Source organism: Pseudorca crassidens, chromosome 5 (assembly GCF_039906515.1).
Source record: "Pseudorca crassidens isolate mPseCra1 chromosome 5, mPseCra1.hap1, whole genome shotgun sequence".
Classification (NCBI taxonomy): Eukaryota; Metazoa; Chordata; class Mammalia; order Artiodactyla; family Delphinidae; genus Pseudorca; species Pseudorca crassidens.
Genome location: NC_090300.1, coordinates 106,927,272 through 106,948,977, shown reverse-complemented (window position 1 = coordinate 106,948,977; position 21,706 = coordinate 106,927,272). Strand labels below are relative to the sequence as shown.

Sequence of the window (21,706 nt, the reverse complement as noted above, 5' to 3'; positions counted from 1 at the left end):
TTTTAAGTTTTATATATTACATATAACATAAATAATATATATAAAACTTAAAAATACCTCTTTCATTTGTCATGATTATTTTCATAAAAAATGTATTGCAAGATCTTTCATCTCCAAATGCGTTATTTATCATGGTTTTCTCTTGAATTCTAGGTAATCATTAGTCAGTTTGCTAATTTATGTTTTTATTCATGATGCCTTAAAATCTAGTCCTTTGTAACTGAAAAGAATTTCAGCTGAGAATTCATTTTCAAAAACTTGGAATATTGCACAGCCCCAGGAATCTTTGGAACATATTTAAAACCTTTAAAGCTTTTGGAGGTTTGTTTTGTTTTTCTTAATCCTCATAATGTTATGATCAGCATCATTTCCTTTATTTGCTTGTTATTTCTATAGGATGCAGACATAATCAATTGAACATTTTGAAAGTTTTATCAAATAGCCATATTACTCTTATTTTAATATTATACAACATCTTCAATTCATAATTATTTTACTTTTTCTAAGTGGTTATGTAATTTAACAGAAAGTTCACATCTTTTGGTATCATAGAGAGAGCCTCTGCCTTTGGACTCAAGACATCCTGGGGTAGCATCCAGACTTTCTCACCTACTAGATATATGTTACGTTATATAGTGTTCTTCAGTCTTCGTCTCCTCTCTAAAATGGGGTTGTCATCTTTTTTTTCACCAGGCTTTTAGGTTTACTTATAATAAAAGTAACTCTATGGTGTTCCTAGCACAGGGCCTGACACATGGGAAATACCCAATAATCATTGCTTCCTTGCCATTCCTAGTTAGCAATATGGTTCCATGGTATATAAGAATTTTTGTACAGTATCAAAGAGTTTATGAAAATAAGATCTCAGTCCCTGAGCTGCAGATTAGCTCAATGGATATTTTGCTATATAGAAATAATTAGATTTGAAAGTTATAGTTTTGTAATTTGGGAAGTTAGGGTAGCCACATTTGTACCCATATCGCTCTATCAACAGTGTAAAACAAAAAGTAGACTTAAAGTGGCCTCTCAATATATTGGAAGAACTCTTTCAAACACTAATATGTTGTTAAAGAACAAAATGATTTGGTAGATGATTTGAAAATATTATTTAACACAGCACTATGCTATTTACCATAGCAGTTCTCGGGTATATTATTCTCATTATACAGAATAGGAAACCAGGGCCTTGGAGAGGTTGAGTAATTTAAGATCATATGTCTCATCTGTGGCTGTACTGAGACACACTTCCCTCAACTTCAAGTCCTCTGCTTCGTATCCTATGCTTGTCCATGACCCTGTTCTACTGCCCATCCGAAAGTACCATATGGTTCTGGAGGTTCTCTTTCCTTTCTCCCAGCTGTAAAGCTTACAGCTTTAATTGTAAAAAGATGTCTCCATTTCTATCTAGAGTAAAATGTCTCAAGTGATACTAATTTACTTAGAAAAATAATGTTTCTAAATATATTTGTATTTCTCATTGCTTTATAGGTTTCATAGATGTTGGCTGCTTGTTGTGTAACAGATAATTTCCATTTTAGAAAATGTATTATATATATAAATTTAGCAATTTGGGATTGTCAGTGAAAATATTTCAGTGACTGTGATGTTTGGTTATTTAACTACTGTGCCTTCCTGGTTCACGTTGTTAAAGTTTACATGTTAACAACACAGATGCACTTAAAATGTTCATATGTGCTTAAGTGAGAATCTGTAAATAGTTATTTTTAGAAAGATTACAAATTCAATTCTGTAACATCTAACAATGTGAGTTTTGGTTACATATATTTATATTGGGCGTATCTTATTTGGGGGTTATTTTCATGGATAATGTGTTTAGATTTGATTGGGGTGTTTTTTCACATTTCAAAGGATTATTTTTGGACTTATACCTAGAATCATTCTGTATATCCTATTGAGACAAACCAATTCCTCTCCTTTTTCTCCAGGTCATTCTGAGTTTCATGGAAATCCCTGCAGCTAGATAATTCCATTTACTTAGTATGATATTTGGGGAAAAAAATATTACTTTTGGAAATACCGACTTTTTTTGTATTCCAAATCACCTTTCATAGAACTTAAAATATGGCTTTTTGCCATTTGTGTCATATTCATCAATCATTCATCCAATAAACCATCACTTAAAAATTTATTCTTAGTAAAGGCAAGTTCACAGTTCATTATTGGTAACAATTTTTAAGTTGAATTGAAGATATATTCCTATGGTAATAATAATATCAATATTCTAATTCTGTTCTTTAGTTTTTATTATAGAAGTAACTTCTTCACAGAGGCATAAAGTTTCATGTTTATATTCTTACAGATAACAGTAAAAAGAAAACTAAGAAGCTAAGAATGAAAAGGAGCCACCGTGTAGAACCTGTTAATACAGATGACTCTGTTCCTAAGAGTCCAACACCACCCCCACCTCCTCCTCCTGGTGAGTTAATTGATGTTGATACTGAATTTAGAAATACTGCTTTAAACATTGAAGAAAAAGAAAGAAATTATGCAGTTTTTATTCAGTATATTTATTATCTTGTGAATTGTGAAAAAGGTAGAATTTTTTGCTCCATCTACTTTGTTCAGAATTTATCAACGTAAATATCTGTTGCTTTTTTTATTCAGAAAAAATGTTTTATGAAAGTAAAAAAATAAGTAAAAATTAATAAGAAAACTTTACCTAAGCACTTCTTATAATGGATTCAAGTCCTATTTGAAATATCAGTACCCAGATTGCTAAAAGGAATTTAAGTTTAAGGAATGGATGGCTAACATGAGCTTTTAAAAAATTAGATCTTTCATCCTGAAAGTTAACATTTGAAACCAAGATGTGTGAGTGTTTCCATTATATTTCCAACATTCATGCTGACCTTCTAAGCTGTTATGAGGATTAAGTGGAATACTGCATATAAAGCACTGGGACATACTAACTGCACAATAATCGTAATTTTTTAGCACTGGGCATAGTACCTCACATACTCAATAAATATCAAACGTATATATTTATAATTTCCTTTTAGCCCTGCTAGAAGGCTTTAGATGGTAACATTTTCCTTTGAGAATTATTTTAAGACTCATTTCTAGTATTCCATTTAATAAGTGTACATTTCTTTTAGTCTCTGTTGGGGGTTAGAATAGTAGCCTAAGGTTATTTATGATGGTAGTGAGGATGTTTATATTTTTAATGAAAGGTAAATAAAAATTTTAAGCAGATATTACCAACCTATAATTACATTTTTAAATAGAAGCCATTTAAAATGGGTTTATGGTTATTCAGTACTGCATCATTCAGTATATATGAATTGATATTGAAGTTATATACATTCCTGTCAAGAAAGGGATCCTCTCAACAGACCTAAAGAGATATTGTTTAACAGTGTTTTTAAATGTTTTTCTTTTTCTTTAGTTGGCTGGGGAACCCCCAAAGTCACTAGACTTCCAAAACTTGAGCCTCTTGGTGAAACACGTCATAATGGTAATGCAAAAGGATCAGTTTTCAAAGCTCTACGTATCACATTCACTTTTCTTTACCTCATTACTTCAACAAACTTTTACTTTTGGAAGCCTTTCAAATCCACAACCATCCTTTTTCATTATACTACACTTTTTTTCATTTATTTATTTTTTTATTCTTAAGTGCCCTTTGCCTCTATATAATTTGATTTGACCTTTATCTTAGAATACAGAGGTAAAGACCGTCAGAGCTTGTGTTTATCCATTATATATTAATGTAAATAGTTGTGAAAGGGAAAGAGTTTTAAATATCTTAAATATGAGACAGTACATTTATAGTGTTAAAAACTTCATTGTCCTATATATGCTCAATATACTCAATGCTAATGTCGCATAATTGTTCTTTCTCTGCTTCTAATGATACTCAGCTGCTGTATATTACAATGAAGTAAAGAGTAACACAGTTTGTAAGATCAGAGACCAAATCAGTAAGCCAAATAAAGTTCAGCTAAATAGAAAGTTACTAAAGGCTTCATTGACTAAAGAAAACACTTTTTTTTGGATGAAATTAACACAAGGTTTAGTACAGCCAGTATAGGGCATAAGAACTTCACCTGGAAAACTAGAGAAAGGACAGTTGGAAGTAGAGAACTGCCTTATACAATAGGCAGAAGTTCTGATTTCAGACCATCAGCCCAGATTCTTTTAATAAAATATTTCTAAAATGCAGAAGGATAATTTTATATATATATATAGTAACTCAATAAACTTCTTTATCAAGAACATTTCATTTCCTTTCTGATAGCTTTGTTTACCTGATCTAGAACTTGGTTTCCTAAGAAGACCCATTTACTAGGGAAAAAAAAATCAGAAGTTTAATCTTTAGAAAAGCCTTATATATAATTTGAAATTATATTGAACTGTATAAAATATTTTATTCAAAAAGTATATAAATTTAAATGTGCTGGTTGCTTTCTTTTTCTGAATACTGTGTCAATAATGAAATATTTCTTCATAATCATTAGTGAAAATTAAAAGGTTTTTTTCAATTCTAAAGACAGAAAGTTTGTCCTTAGACCATATCAAAATTACAGTGAAATCACATGTCTTTTTGGTTGCTGACTTTACATCATGATGTTTTTATTGACTATAATAGGTTAATTCCTGTTTTATTACCCTCTGAAATTGTGTATGCTAGACTGCATTATCAGTTTAAATATTCACTGTGTTGTTAGAAACAATTAGATAATGCTAATATATGTGTGTATAAATACATGTGTGCATGTGTTTATACACAGATATATTAGCATTACCTAATTGTTTCTAACAACACAGTGAATATACATAAATACACGTATATAGAGAAAAATTAATTTCTCATATAACAGGTACTATTTTTTCTTACTGAATTGGGCATCCAACAAACAACTGTTTTGTATCTGACACCACCTGAAACATTGGTGTTGCCAAGATGAATAAGACGTAAATTCTACTTTTCTGGGGATCCTAGTCTAACAGAAAAGATAATACTCCAGCTTACTATAGTATATGTGACAATTCACAATATATGGTAAAAGGTTCTATGGTGTATAATTGGAGTACTGTGCACAAACTGCTAGACAGTGAAAGTGGTATTAGGACTGGCTCTTTGAAGAATGAGAAGAGTCAGTAAGTAGAAGGAACAGACTATTCAGAGGTGGAGAGGTGGGAAAAGACATCGCTTATTTGGAAAATAGTATGAAGTTACTTGTGACTAGAGCTTAGTTAGGTTCATGTGGGTAGAATGGATAAGAAAGAGGAAGTTTAAAGTTATAGAGAGTGCTGATCTTTGAATTATGGCTTATAGCCAGATTGTTTAGGGCCTCACATGTATGTTAAGATGTCTGGACTCACTATAATTTTACAGGAGACACTATACATTTTTAGCAGAGAAATAGTATTACAAGGTTTATTGTTTAGGATAATAATTTTTGTCACAATGTAAAGTATAGACTAGATTGTGGTCACACCTGAAGTGAGGATCCCAGTTAGAAGCTGTTGCAGTAGTCAGAGTGAGAAGTGAAGATAGGAATTGGAATTGAGAATAAAAATGTATGCAAGGAATATATGAACAGTTATAAGTACTATATAATGAATGGATGTATGGGATAAAAGGAGAGAGGAACAGGAAATTATTTGGCTCAAGGAGCTAGAAGGTTGGTGCTATTTCTGAGACTGAAAATACATGAGGAGGAAGGAAACTTTCTCTGGAGGTGTCTGTAGGCTTATCTATTTGGAAATTTCTATAAGCCAGTACAAATAAGATTTTGGAGCTCTGGAGAAAAGGGACACAGGTGGGTGGGAGGGTATGTAGGTAGTTTGTTTTTTCAGTTGTCATCGCACAATAGGAATGCTTTGTTCTGTAATAGATGTTCTGTAATTGGTTACTGAATGAATGCAGTTGAAAGAATGATAGTTTCCTGTTTCTGAGGGAAAGTATGTAGAATAAGGAGAAAAGAACTAATGGTAGCATCTAGGGGGAACATTATAGTTAGAAGCAAGTGAAAAAGAGGTTGAAAATGGGCTAAAAAGGTTGTTTTTTGTTTTTGCTTTGTTTTTCTTTGCTTTCCTGTATTTATTTTTAAATTAGAACTCCTGGGAAAGAATTATAATCAGTTAGTTAAGTTTAAGACCACCATTTTTCTAATATATCAGTTAATTTTAAGTATGTATCAATAAACTTAACTTTTCAGAGCAAAGAATTAGACATCCTAACTTCACAAGTTTTTAAATATCTGTATTATTTTTTCTCATAAATTTTAAGGCAAAGTATACCTTATCTAGGTAAAAAAAGATGTACAATCAACTCTGCTTTCATTAATGGAGAAGAAAGTAGGTATAATAAATTTAAATTTTTAATTAAAAAGCTTAAATTAGTTTTTAGTGTTTATCACGAGATTTTCATCTGAGATGCTGATAGTTGCCAATTTTATAATCTCATTCTCTTCTCTTCCCTAACTTTGTACACATTTATTTGAATGTGGTTGATGGCAAGTAGACAACAGATACATGACAAACAAGGGTAAATAATTAAAAGTTAACTACATTTGGGTTTGGCATTTAAAATTTACTGAGATGAAAAACAATTTGTTGTAGTCAAATTAGGAATTAAGGCAGATTCTTATTTGTTCTTTGATTAGAGACATTTACCTTGATGGCAATTTAATTTTATTACTTTTCTAATTTCTTTTATTTTCTGTAAACTTCACTCTGTGTAACAGGTAAGACAGATGCATTCTTCACTTTGTAAATACTCTCAATCGGTACTTTATCAACATGTTACGTGTTATACGTTATGAGAAATAAATCCAAGATTCTGTTAGCCAAAAATACCAAGTGCAAAACTAAAGAATATTTTCAAATCTTAAAATATGAATCAAGATTAAATTTTGTATGTTAAAAAGTTTGAAGCCCTTTATAAAAATGGGTGTCAATTAATTTGGTCATATCAGTCGGGCACTATGATCAACTTATATCCCCTACATTTAAGGCAATAAGAAACCTATTTTGTGTAGAATGGTTTAATTCTGGCGGTTAAATACAGAATCACATTTAATCAAAAGAAACTTTTTCTTTGTGATGATTAAATTAAATCAAATACAGAATTAAATTAAATACAGAATTATTCTGAAATAATACAGAATCAACTGCAAAAAAAAATAATTTCTTGGGAGGGAAAAAGATACTTCTTGCCATGTGTATGTGATTTATCTTTTTAGTAGGGTACTTTTAAATTCCAGAAGTAAAACATAATAGAAACGGTATTCATTCTGGTTTAATCTTGAGTTCTGTTATGTGTTATAATTCTCATTAATTTTGAAATCAAGAAATTAGAAAAGGCATACTTTAAATTTATCAAATAATTGTCTCTGTTATAATTTTAATTATAGCAATAGTAATAACTGTATATACTATGTGACTGGCATATTGCTAAGCACTTTAGGTACATTATCTCATTTTAATTCTTCTAATAGCCTTGTAAGATGGGCAATTTTTTGTGTAAGGAACTTATACCCCAAGGTCACATAGCTATAAGTGGCAAAATCAGGATTTGAACTTAGGTCTGTCCAGCTTTGAAATCCATACTTTGAATTCATTATATTATACTATTACATTAAGATTTGTTAGAGCATCATTGCAGCTTAGTAGTTGCTTTAAATTTATAGTTGCTTGAACAATCATTTTCTCCTAATTTTTTTAAAGAGGCAAGAGTATACAGTTTATTATTTAAAAATTTTTTTTTTGTTAAGTAATGATATAGCTGTGGCAAATCAAGTATTGTCTATGGTACACTCTGGTAGAGGCTGCAAACTGATGACACAAGGCAAATCTGACTGTTTAACCAAACTGATGACACAAGAGCAAATCTGACTGTTTAACCAAACTGATGTTCAAAATGTTTGAAATAGGGGGTACATGATGGTGGTATGTCTCATTACTGGTGGTGTTAACCTTGATCATTTGGATAAGGTGGTATTTGCCACATTGTAAAATGTTACTGTTTTCCCTCTTTGTAATTAGTAAATATTTTAGAAGTGATTCTTTGAGATTATGCAAATATTCTGTTCTCCACAAACTTTAGCCTACTAGTTTTAGCCTCCAACATTGGACTGTGTCTGCAATAATTATTACTATGGTATTTGCCTAATGGTAATTTTCTGTTTCTCTTTCTTACATTGAAATTTATTCAGATTCATTATTTAATTTATTTTTTATTTTTTCCTTCCAGTTTTATTGAGATATAATTGATTTAAAGCACTATATAAGTTTAAAGTATACAGCATAATGACTTGACTTACATACATCATAAAATGATTATCACAATAAACTTAGTGAACATCCATCATCTCATACAGATAAAAACAAAAGAAAAAGAAACTTTTTCCTTGTGATGAGAACTGTTAGGATTTATTCTCTTAACAACTTTCATATATAACATACAGCAGTGTTAATTAATTAATCATGCTTTACATTACATCCCTAGTACTTACTTATTTTATAACTGGAAGTTTGTACCTTTTGACCACCTTCGTCACCATACAAAGATACTACATTATTATTGACTATATTCCCCACTCTGTACATTTCATCCCTGTGACTCATTTATTTTGTAACTGGAAATTTGTACCTCTTAATTTCCCTCACCTATTTCACTCATTCCCCCAACAACCCTACTGCCCTTGCTACCCACCTCCCCTGTCCAGCAGCTATCTGTTTGTTCTCTGTATCTATGACTGTTTCTGTTTTATGTTTGTTCATTTGTTTTTTTTTTTAGATTCCACATGCCAGTGATATCATACAGTATTTGTCTGACTTGTTTCATTTAGCATAATACTCTCTAGGTCTATCCATGTTGTCAAAATGGTAAGGTATCCTTTTTTTTTTTTCTGGCTGAGTGATATTCCAGTGAGTGTGTGTGTGTGTGTGTGTGTGTGTGTGTGTGTGCGTGTGTTTATATGTGTATCACATCTTCTTTATCCATTCGTCTACTGATGGGCACTTAAGGTTGTTTCATATCTTGGCTATTGTGAATAATGCTGTAATGAATAAGGGGGGTGCACATATCTTTTTGAATTAGTGTTTTTGTTTTTTTTGGAAAAATACCCAGAAGTGGAATTGCTGGACTGTATGGTAGTTCTATTTCTAATTTTTTGAGGAACTTCCATACTGTTTTTCATAGTGGCTGCTGTGCTGTTTACTTTCCCACCAACAGTGCATGAGGTTCCCTTTTCTCCACATCTTCACCAACATTTGTTATTTGTGTTGTTTTTGATGATAGCCATTCTGACAAGTGTGAGGTGATATCTCATTGTGGTTTTAATTTGCATTTCCCTGATGATAGTGATGTTGAGCAACTATTCACATGTCTGTTGGCCATCTGTCTGTTTTCTTTGGAATAATGTCTATTTAGGTCCTCTAGCCCATTTTTTAATTGGATTGTTTGTTTTTTTGATGTTGAGTTGCATGAATTCTTTGTATATTCAGATGTTAACCCCTTATTGGATATATCATTTGCAAATATCTTCTCCCATTCAGTAGGCTTTCGTTTTGTTCATAATTTCCTTGCTATGCAAAAGCTTTTTAGTTTGATGTAGTCCCATTTGTTTATTTTTGCTTTTGTTTCCCTTGACTGAGGAGACATATCCAAAAAATATCGTTAAGACTGATGTCATAGAGTGCACTGCCTATGTTTTCTTCTAGGATTTTTATGGTTTCACATTTTACATTTAAGTCTTTAGTCATTTAAAATTTATTTTTGTATATGGTGTGAGAAGGTAATCCAGTTTGATTATTTTGCGTGTAACTCTCCAGTTTTCCCAGTACCATATATTGAAGAGGCTGTCTTTTCTCCATTGTATATTCTTGCCTCCTTTGTCATGGCCTTTTTTTTAGTGGCAGCCCTAGAGTTTGCAATATACATTCACAACGAATCCAAGTCCACTTTCAAATAATACTATACAACTTAATGGGTAGTGTGAATACCTGTAATAACCAAAGAATCCTAATTCTTTCCTCCTGTCCCTTGTTTCATTGCTATCATCCATTGATTTATATATAAGCATATATATAAGCATATATAAGCATACATAAGCATTTATATATAAGCATATATGTACATAAGATATGCATATAAGTATATATAATCAGATACATTGTTGCTATTAATATTTTGAACAAACTGTTATCTGTTGGATCAATTAAGAATATGAAAAATAAGTTTTCATTTTACCTTTACATATTTCTTCTTTGATACTTTTTCTTTCTTTATGTAAATCTGAGTTTCTGATGTTTATTATTTTCCTTCTGTCTGAAGAACTTTTAACATCTCTTGCAAGGCAGGTCTAATGGGAACAGATTCCTTCAGTTTTTGTTTTTCTGAGAAAGTTTTTATTTCTCTTTTACTTTTGAGGAATAATTTTGCAGGGTATAGAATTCTAGGTTGGTGGCAGTTCTTTTTTCTCTAAATACTTAAAAAATTTCACTCTACTTTCTTCTTGCTTGCATGGTTTCTGGGGAGAAGTTGAATGTAATTCTTACCTTTGTCCACCTACTGGAAAAGTGGTTTTTCCCCCCTGGCTTCTTTCAGGATTTTTTTTTTCCTTGATTTTCTGTAATGTGAAAATGATACACCTAGATGTAGTTTTGGGGACATTTATCCTGCACAATGTTCTCTAAGTTTCTTAAATCTGGTGTTTGGTGTTTGACATTACTTTGAGGAAATTCTCAGTCATTATTGCTTCAGCTGTTGCTTCTGCTCCTTTCTCTCTTCTCCTTCTGGTATTCCCATTACATGTATGTTAGACCTTTGGTGCTTGAACAGTTCTCGGATGTTCTCTTTTTTTCTTTTCAGTTCTTTTTGCTTTTTAGTTTTCAAGGATTCTATTGATATATATCTCTTTTCCCAGCCATGTTCAGTTTACTAATAAACCCATCAAACGCATTCTTCACTTCTGTTACAGTGTTTTTTTCTCTTTTCCCAAAAGCATTTCTTTCTGGTTCTTAGGACTTCCATCTCTCTGCTTACATTTCCCATCTGTTCTTGCATGCTGTCTACTTCATCCATGAAAGCCCTTAGCTGATTAGTCATAGTTGTTTTAAATACCGGGCCTGATAATTCCAGTATCAGTGCCATATCTTGTTTTGACGCTTGCTCTGTCTCTTCAAATTGTGTTTTTGCCTTCTGGACTTTTTTCTTGATAGTCCAGCATGATGTACTTGGTAAAAGGAACTACTGTAAATAGGCCTTTAGTAATGCCATGGTGCTGTGTGGTGGCAGGGGAAGCATTCTATGTTCCTGTGATTAGGTCTCAAGTCTTTTAGTGAGCCTGTGCCTCTGGACTGTTAACTTCTTAAGAGTTTCTCAATTTTTTTTTCTCCCCCATTAAGTGGTGCAGAATGGCTAGGGCCAGCTGGAATTGGTTATTGCTCTTCCCCAGGTGGGTTAGGTTCTGATAATACCCCAGCAGGTTAGACTCTGGTTAACTAGTTTCCTCTGAGTGTGGGCCTTGTTAAGAACAAAATACTCCAAGGTATTTAATAATGGTTCCTTTTCCCCTGCTCTGCTGTGAGCAGGAGGGGATTTTTCTCCAGTATTTACTGTGGGAATTTGTTCAGTCTCCTGGAGCTGAATCTCACAATATCGGGGAGGGGGTCCCCCTTATGACTTAATTTCCCTGGAGTTTTTAACTCTCAGGCTGGTCCACACTGAGCATCCAGCATTTTGTCAATCACATTTCAGGTTTTCCTACCTGGGCACTGGTTCCCTCAGCACTTTCCATTCATGAATGTCTGGCCTGGTAAACTGAGACTTCCTGTGTTTGCCTGTCTCTCCAATACTGAGGGCAGTGGTTTGTTTTGTGACCTCCCCTCTCTTAAGGATCCCAGAAGAACTGGTGATTTTTTAGTCTGTTCAGCTGTTTACTTCTTGTTAGTATGGAGTGACTTCTAAGCTTCTTAAATGCTGTTAGGACTTTGCTAAATTAATGTTTGTTAAGTAGAGCCCCTGGCCTCAGTTCAAAAAGACCAGAAGAGAAATTGAAATAGAGAAATTACTCACAGGTCCTGAAGGAAGTACATGACATGCTTCAAGGGTTCCACAGTGCGAAGTGGGAGGTCAAGGCAAGCTGTAGGCAGAGAGAACTGCAGTACCTGGGCCACATGCCTTTATTAGGGTCTGTGGATGGAGTGCTTTGGGGTTCCCAGGCTAAGGCCAGATTGGTCAGTTTAAACCAAAACAGCGGAGTTTTGGTAAGTTCCTCTGGGGTATTATCTAAGGGAAGGTGAGGGAGACAGTTGATCACGAAGGCCATTGGGGAAGTCATATCAGGAACTTAGCATTTACCTGTGATTCTGCAGGCTGTTTTCTAGAGCATGTTCTTGCATGAGGTGCTAGTATCTATTTAAGGCCCCCACAGGCCACTTGGCCAGACAAAATAGATGCTGAGGCAGCAATACCATGGAGTAGCTTAGCTAAACTCCGGCCCATGCAGAACTGGAAATGGGCCCCTGAATATATTTTTAATATATTTATTTCAAGTAATCTTGAACACCTGTGCTTCTAGAATAATTTTTAAGGTAATAGGCCAGAAAATACTTACTGAAGGTTTCCATATGCTATTAAATTGATAAACCTAAATTTATGGTAATTAAGGGCTAGGAACTTATTATGAAGTACAAATTAAGACTGTTTCTGTATCAAATATGCCCTAAATCAATGAACTATATTGAAGCATCATTGTAAAAGATTCCTATGTACCAGAACACTAAGATAATTAATGAATTTTTCTCTGCAAATTCCTAGAAGTAATAGCCATTGGATAAGGATATGGATTGTACAAATACTGATTTTATCAGGGCTTTGGCAATAGGTTCCATAAATTTTAGATGTTTGTTGTTTGCTTTGTTCTAATGTGAACACTTAATTGGAAACAATAATAATAATATATACATTAGGTGCAGCTTTTTATTAAATCAAGTAGAGATTAATTTATAACCTAGAGTTATGAATTTACGCTAGTGGTTGTGTTTTGAATTTATTCAAGTTTTTTTGGATTCTGCCTTTTCTTTCCCTTGTCCTCCCCAACCATTGCTTCACCTGTAAAGTCAGAGTGTCTTACTCTTTTAAAGGTGGAAATTAAAGAATTGTGTCAGAAATCTTGATTTACCATAAGACTTGTATATTTTTGGTACCCCTTCTTTGCACAGACTTCTACGGGAAGCCACTGCCTCCCCTGGCTGTGCGACAGAGACCTAACAGTGATTCTCACGACGTCATATCATAACCAGCTCATATGGACACGCTCTGTTAAGGTCGGCAAGATGAGCTGGAGGACCTTCTTTCTCAAAGGAGAAAAACCCTGAACATCTATGACTGGGGCAAGACAACCGTAGCAGTATCAGTGAGCCAAAGACCTGACTGTTTTGATAATTACTTACCCATGGTCTTCATGGTTCAAAGAAAAAAAAGAAGCAAAATGACCAGCAAATGGGACAAGCATTTGGACCAAGTTAGCAAAAATAAGTGTTGACTCTGATTTATACATCCCCACTCATGGGCATATTCCTGAAGGAAAAGCTGTTCAGAAAAAGAGCCAATGGACTCTGTACACTTTCTTTACTATTTGTTTAATAGTCTTTATTTCTGTATCTTAAACATTTGTAAGATATATGTGCATGGAAAGGGAATTCTTAGGAATTTATAACCTAAATTTTTAACTTTTTATATTTTTCTAAAACTTTGGTTTAAGAATTTTAATTACTAAGATATTGACTGTGCACTTTCCTATAGATGCTTTGTTTAAACTGTGTCTGGAAAATGGAGTTGATTTACATGACAGACATGAACTATACAAACAGGATATATTTATATGGTTTGAGGTATGTTTTATAATAGTACTGTTCTTGAAATATACATCCTAATTTTACCTTATTTTAAGATATCTTTTTAAAATCGATTCTCAGATTTTTATTTTACTAAATTATGTTATTTGAAAGCACTAATTAATTAATTGAATTTTTGTTGTTTGTTTTCTTTGGTGATGTTCCCAATAAATGAGAGACACTTGCAATACCTTTTGACTTAAATGCTTTTTAAATTAATAAAACTGTTTTCTGAGATATTATTAAAAGTTCCAATAAACACCTCTTTCAAAGATTAGATCTTTTCAGAGATCAGGGTACTTCTTCTCACTCCCTTGTTCTATCAGAAGCTTCAGTGACTCTTTTAGGTTATTCTAATTCTCTTTTGCCTTGAAATTAAAGGCAAAAAGACCAGAAAAGCTACTGTAGTCCAGAGACTTTATTTTATAACCGGGAAATACTTGGGTACTAAAGAAATAAGAATGAAATGTTGGTTTAAATTACATTTATAAAGAAATAATTCCAAAATAATTACTTAATTTAAAATAATAGTACTTCGCTTGCACTGAAGAACGGCATCTATAGGATTCTTCCTCATCTGGCATTTAGACAAACTTTTAGATATATATTTTGAATAATAGATTCAAATGTTTAATTAAAAGCATCCATTTACATCAAGGTGAAAATACTCTAACCCAGCAGTCCCCAACCTTTTTGGCACCAGGGACCATCCCCCACACACACCGTCTGTGGAAGACAATTTTTCCATGGACGGTGGGGGGATGGTTCAGGAGGTAATGTGAGTGATGGGGGGCGATGGGGAGCGGTAGATGGAGCTTCGCTTGCTCGCCCGCCCCTCACCTGCTCTGTGGCCTGTTCCTAACAGGCCAAGGACTGGTATCGGTCCGCAGCCCGGGGGTTGGGGACCCCTGCCCTAAACAGTAATCACCTTGTTAAAATTGGTCAGTTTGGCAACTTGTACTGTTAACAGACTTATACTGGTATCTGACAATAACATGATTAAGTATGTCTAAGACAGTTTAATACGATTATTTACTTTTAAAATTTTCCTTTAGAGCATCACATTTTATTCACATTTTTTAACTCATTGAACACGTTTATTAATCAGGTCACTTATTACTGTAGTCAGCATCATATGCAGTTTTTTGGAGTTTTGTACATGGGACCTACTTAGCACACTGAATAGAAAAAGCGTTCTATTTCAGATACAAAATTCATAACAACCTAAATTTGATACGTGACTGAAGTGTAAGGAAAAGCAACACAAGAAGACAATGTAAATTTTGAATTGGATTTTAGAGAAGAAACTTGTTTGTATATCTTTTTTGGTTCCATTTTGTAAAATTTACATTTATTCATTTTCTAAAACCTAAACTAACACTTTTGCCATTTTTAATATTCATCTAGTTTGGGAATAGATATAAATCTTTAAAATTTTTGTTTCCTACCAGTGATTACTGTAGTGTACAATAATTACTGAGTCCATTTAATAAAAATAAATAAAAATCATTTTCAAGATTTTGAAATTAAATATATGATAAAATGGAATAAATGTTTTATATCTCTCTCAAAAATTAATTTGTATTCTTAAAGCATTCTAAAAATATTTTTAAAGTTTTGTAAATCCAGGTGGCTTTTAACAAGTAAATGCCTATTTTGTTATATGCTGCATTTTTATTCTTAATCATTATGAATTATGACATTTTCACACAATAAAAATAATTTCATCAGTATGCTGTTTTGCTTTTCATTTGAGAAACTTAAATGATTTCATTTTGGTAACGAAATAAAACATTTTTTTAAATATGATTGTTGACATTTTAAATTGATAGATTAAAATGATAAATTTTTTGTTACTTTACATGAAAAACTTTTCTCTCTGCATGCATTTTTATATATATGGGAAAGAACATTGTCATTTCAAAGGCAGTTAAACATACATCATATCACCTTATGTTTCTAGATGACTTGATGTCTGTCTCTTGTTAAGATAAAGCTACTAACCAAAAGATAGTTTCACTTTTTTGAAAGATAATTCTCTATACTTTTATGTGTAAAATGCATATATAACATATATACAATTGTGTATGTAGTTGATTTAAGTAGAAAACGTTTTAGAAGCAACACTAGAAAGAAATGTTGCAAAATGCTAATAGTGAATTTTTTAGTTATTGGTCATGTGTTTTCCTCAATTTTTCAAGCTAGTTTTTTGTAATTTGTCTACTTTTATAATGGAGGAAGCAAATTCATAATTTTGTAAAAATTAAGTGCCATGTTTTCTGCAAGTTTAAAATGAAATGCTCTTTTTAGTGCCAGATGATGGAATAGAATTCACCTAATTTGTAAAACTTTCTGTGAATAGTAGAGGAACATTCAACAATTGAATATGCCATTATATTTGAGGCTGATCTCTTACTGTGTTCCTTTACTATGGCAATATTTTATTTTATTTGAAACTTGGTTCTATATGTTACGCTTTTTATGTTACTTAGTTTCTCCCATTCCACACTAAAGAAATACTATGCTTCCAGATGGCAAAACTTATCAAAAGTGAAACTGCTTATACAAATAAAGCTGTAGGTTATACATTTTGTTATCTTTGGCTTTACTATTTAAGTTTTTCTCTAACTGAAGTATATTTTGCAATTGAGATTCTGCTAATACTGACCTTCTAATTTATCAAGAAATACATTCCAGTGGATCAAAAAAATAAATTCATATATTTCAAACTTTACATTAAAGAATGGTGTAACTTATCAAAATAGCAATAATCCATTGTCTTTGTGGAAGCAATAATAGAGGTCTATTTTTTTGAGAAAAAATAGTAAATCAGAAATGAATTTCTTTTAATGAAGGGGATCAGTTTATATTAAAGGGAAAATATGAAGAAAATCATTTGCCAGTTTAGAGCATGAGTTGTAAATTCCTTTTGTGTGCTGATGAGGAAACAATTTGTGTTCTGGGTAAATGAACCAGTGGTCTCCAAATTTTATACATCCTCTTCAGTAAGCATTTTTAGTATACATTAAATATAAAGTTACTGCATTAGTTTGCTAGGGTTGTCATAACAAAAAGTACCACAGACTGGGTGGCTTAAACAACAGAAATTTATTTTCTCATAGTTCTGAAGCCTGAGTCCAAGATTAAGGTGTTGGCAACCTTGTCTGAAACCTCTCTCCTTGGCTTACAGATGGCTGCTGCTAGTGTCTCAGTGTGCCCAAATTTTCTCTTTATAAGGACACCAGTCAGATTGGATTAGGACCCACCCTAAAGGGCTCCTTTTAACTTAGTCACCTCTGAAAAGGCCCTATTTCCACATGCAGTCACATTCTGAGGTGGTGGGATGGGAGAGTGGGTGGGGGAGGGGGGAGTTAGGGCTTCAACATGAATTTTGAGGGGAAAAGTTTCAGCCCTTAACAATTATATACATGTTCTCCTGTATTTTGCATATACTCCCCTAAATTTATTTTAAAGATTAGAAAAAATTAAATAAAAATACAAGTTATTATATTCATTTCCCAGTCCCAGTGGATTGTCTGCTGGAGTTTGTACACACCACTTTGGAGGACTATGATTAAAAAAATGAGAGCCTCAGCTAAGTAGCTACTCACCTAAAGTGAAGTTCAAGATTGCCTATAACTGTGATTTGTTCTCTTGCTTTGATGGTAGGTTTCTCTATTGTGTTTTTCTGCTATTCAATTTAAGGAGCTTACACCCTCTTGATGTCAGATTGTTTTACTACGAATCCTGTCTTTACCTTTTTGATGCATAAACCTGAATGTGAAGGGCTTTGAGAGATGTTTTATATAAATATGAAAATTCATAAAGTTTATTCTGAAACACTTCTTATATCAAATGACTTCACAATAAAATTGCTTAGGTATGTAAAAATTATTTTCCTGCATAGCAGTAAGCCCTTATATTCTTAAGCTGCCTCAGTCTTTAAAAATAATAATAATAATAACAATAATAACAATAATAATTTTAAAACCCTAGTACAATTTCTGGTGTTTGTGTCAACTTAATTTATCTCATGTCTGCAAAAACAAGCCTGCCTCTAGCCATTCCTATTTTTTTTTAAATATTACATAGTATTTATTTTTATTAATTTTTTTTGGAGTATGGTTGCTTTACAATGTTGTGTTAGCTTCCACTGCACAGCAAAATGAGTACACATACGGATATCCCCTCCCTTTTGGACTTCTCTCCCATTTGGGTTACTACAGTGTATTAGGTAGAGTTCCCTGTGCTATAAAGTATGTTCCCATCAGTAGTCTTTTTTGCGGGCCTCTCACTGTTGTGGCCTCTCCCGTTGCGGAGCACAGGCTCCGGATGCGCAGGCTCAGTGGCCATGGCTCACTGTCCTAGCCGCTCCGTGGCATGTGGGATCTTCCCGGACCTGGGCACGAACCCGTGTCCCCTGCATCGCCAGGCGGACTCTCAACCACTGTGCCACCAGGGAAGCCCAGTTGTCTATTTTATACATAGTGTCAATAAATTATACGTGTCAATCCCAATCTCCCAATTCCTCCCTCCCCACTCCTTTCCCCCTTGGTATCCATACATTTGTTCTCTACGTCTATGTCTCTATTTTTGCTTTGCAAATAAGATCGTCTATACCAGTGGTCCCCAAACCGGTCCCCAGGGACCGGTTTCATGGAAGACAATTTTTCCACGGCTTGCCCACCTCTCACCTCCTGCTGTGTGGCCCGATTCCTAACAGGCTGAGGACTGGTACCCGTCCGTGGCCCGGGCGTTGGGGACCCCTGATCTATACTATTTTTCTAGATTCCCCATATATGCGTTATTGTACAATATTTGCTTTTCTCTTTCTGACTTACTTCACTCTGAATGACACTCTCTAGGTCCATCCACGTCTCTACAAATGATCCAATTCCGTTCCTTTTTATGGCTGAGTAATATTCCATTGTATATATGTACCACATCTTCTATAGCCATTCCTCTGTTGATGGATATTTAGGTTGCTTCCATGTCCTGGCTGTTGTAAATAGTGCTGCTATGAACATTGGGGTGCATGTGTTTTTTTGAATTATGGTTTTCTCTGGGTATATGCCCAGTAGTGAGGTTACTGGGTCATATGGTAATTCTACTTTTAGTTTTTTAAGGAACCTCCATACTGTTCTCCATAGTGGCTGTATCAATTTACATTCCCACCAACAGTGTAGGAGGGTTCCCTTTTCTCCACACCCTCTCCAGCATTTGTTTGTAGATTTTTTGATGATGGCCATTCTGACCGGTGTGAGGTGATACCTCATTGTAGCTTTGATTTGCATTTCTCTAATAATTAGTGATGTTGAGCAGCTTTTCATGTGCCTTTTGGCCATCTGTATGTCTTCTTTGGAGAATTGTCTATTTAGGTCTTCTGCCCATTTTTTTTTTTTAACATCTTTATTAGGGTATAATCTGCCCAGTTTTTGATTGGGTTGTTTGTTTTTTTGATATTGAGCTATATGAGCTGCTTGTAAAGCAGTTCCTTAAAACTCAGTGTGGAACCTTGTTTATTCTTCAGTAGCTATTTGGTGTCGGTTAGGGGAAATCCATTAATATTCTCATGACACACTGATATTGATTTTAGATAGATTAGAAGATGAAATGAGAAAGATCAAACTAAAGAAAAAAGGGAGAAAGAAAAAGAAGTAGCTCCCCTCTGTGGGAAGAAATTTCCAAGCAATGGAATCACAAACTCAAACAATTGATCGCATAAAAATTTAAAATATTTTCACATTTTAAAAAAATTTATTGATTTTATTTATTTATTTTTTGGCTGCGTTGGGTCTTTGTTGCTGTGCGTGGGCTTTCTCTAGTTGCACCGAGCGGCGGCTACTCTTCATTGAGGTGCGCGGGCTTCTCATTACGATGGCTTCTCATTGCGGAGCACAGGCTCTAGGCGTGCGTGCTTCAGTAATTGTGGCACTCAGCCTTCAGTAGTTGTGGCTCGCGGGCTCTAGAGTGCAGGCTCAGTAGTTGTGGTGTATGGGCTTAGTTGCTCTGCAGCATGTGGGACCTTCCTGGACCAAGGCTCGAACCCATGTCCCCTGCATTGGCAGGCGGATTCTTAACCAGTGCACCACCAGGGAAGCCCTATTTTCACATTTAAAATCAAATGATTGTAAGAAAAATTGGCAAAGTAGTTGAAAATGTGATATGGTTAACATCTCAAATATAAATATAAATAGCACTGACAGCTCTAGATAAGTGGATATGAGCAGGTAATTTACAACAGAAATAAAATAACTAATAAGATTTGAAAACCTACCCAGACTAAGGACATAATTAAAAATTATAAGATTATCAGACATGCAAAGATTCATGAGCAAAAATGTCTATCAATAATAGGATAGCGAGTAAGTATGTTAACCTCCATACCTTCAACTACTATGCAACTTCTAGAAATTATGTACTGTATATGAAGAACTTTTAATAAAAGAAAATGCTTATAAAAACAAAGAGGATACATTATACATAGTCTTAGCAAACTTGAAAATGCATAAAATTAGAGAAACACACCAAAATGTTAATAGTGATTATCTCTAGTGGCATTATGCATGATTTTCATTCTCATAGGCTTAAAATTTTTTTTTCTTCAATGAGCATTAGTTTATTTAAAATTCAGAAAACAGAAATGTGCTAAAGAAGTCACAAAACAATATAACAGAACAAATATGACCGCTTTCCAAGCATAACATATCCCCTTTCCCTAATAGAAAGATAGTAAATGATTTCTACTACCTCCTTTAAAGTTTTTTATATGTCTACATTGCAAATATACTACCACATTGATTCACTAAATGCAGCAATCTAATGAGTACAGAAAAAAATAAAGTATATAAAATCTCTGAGGCTAAAAGGTAGACTAATGACTTTTCCTTAAACTTTCAACAAAGTACTGCATTTAATCATCTCACTCCTTAGTACTATATTTTCTTTTGCACCAAATCTAAATTCATTTTTAGATTATTGGGTAACCTGTTTAAATAAATAAATATATTAAGCTTCAAATCACATTTGGGGTAATGAAATTTATCTTTTTACATGGTCCTAAGATTTGCACCTATATTATACACTATACTGATATTTGGAGCATCAAGGGTCTCAAAATTATGATGGGCATTAAATATTAGGGACTGCTTTCCTGAGAACCAGTAACACTTCCCCTAGTAAAGGTGGGTGAGGAGGGTCATTTTTTAGGGTGTAGGGTGTAAGGTCATTTTGGTCGTCAGGCATCTGGTATCAGAACTTGATGATAATCACGAAGATCAAGATAGTGAAAATAATACACAGTAGCAGCTAACATTTGGGCATTTACTATTCCCTAGTCTCTATGCTAGACGCTTTACCTGTGTATTTCAATCAATTTAATCCTTTAACCCTCCCCATTAAAAGAGAGATATTATCCCAATGGGCCATTTCTAGGAAATGCGTGACAATATCTTTTTCATCATATCCGTTCTTTATCTTGAGTCCTGAATATCTGGGATAACGGGGGTCTTCGGATTTGGTAGATTAACAGTAACTAGCTTCGCCTCTGGGAACATCTTAGAACAACGATCATACAACGTACCTAATAGTGACAAACACTTCCATCCTTTTACTGAGCCTCAAGCACACAGCACTGAGAGACTGTTCAGCGTGAGGCGCGACTTTCTGAAGACAGGCTGCCCAAGGCTCCGCCCACGGGCTCCAGCCACGCCCCCGGAGCAGGTAGGCACCGCCTGCTTCAGCCACCGGCAGAAGTAACTTTGCGCTTGCCTCTCGCGGGACCTAGGGTTTTTGGCGAGATTTCGATAACTCAGGCAAAGCAGAATCTCGCGAG

General features: G+C 33.9%; 1 protein-coding gene across 4 annotated transcripts in view; it reads left to right on the top strand.

Annotated features, from left to right (window-relative positions):
• ARL13B (ADP ribosylation factor like GTPase 13B) overlaps window positions 1–15,605 on the top strand; it is a 75,416-nt gene extending 59,811 nt beyond the window's left edge. For 3 of the 4 annotated variants that reach the window (XM_067739172.1, XM_067739171.1, XM_067739169.1), the window contains 3 exons: window positions 2,321–2,437; window positions 3,407–3,475; window positions 13,198–15,605. In XM_067739172.1, coding sequence (XP_067595273.1) covers window positions 2,321–2,437; window positions 3,407–3,475; window positions 13,198–13,274 — 263 coding nt within the window. In that variant the 3' untranslated portion in view covers window positions 13,275–15,605. The remainder of the gene's footprint in view (window positions 1–2,320; window positions 2,438–3,406; window positions 3,476–13,197) is intronic. The other variant, XM_067739170.1, reaches the window with a different exon arrangement.
• Window positions 15,606–21,706: the final 6,101 nt, after the last annotated feature.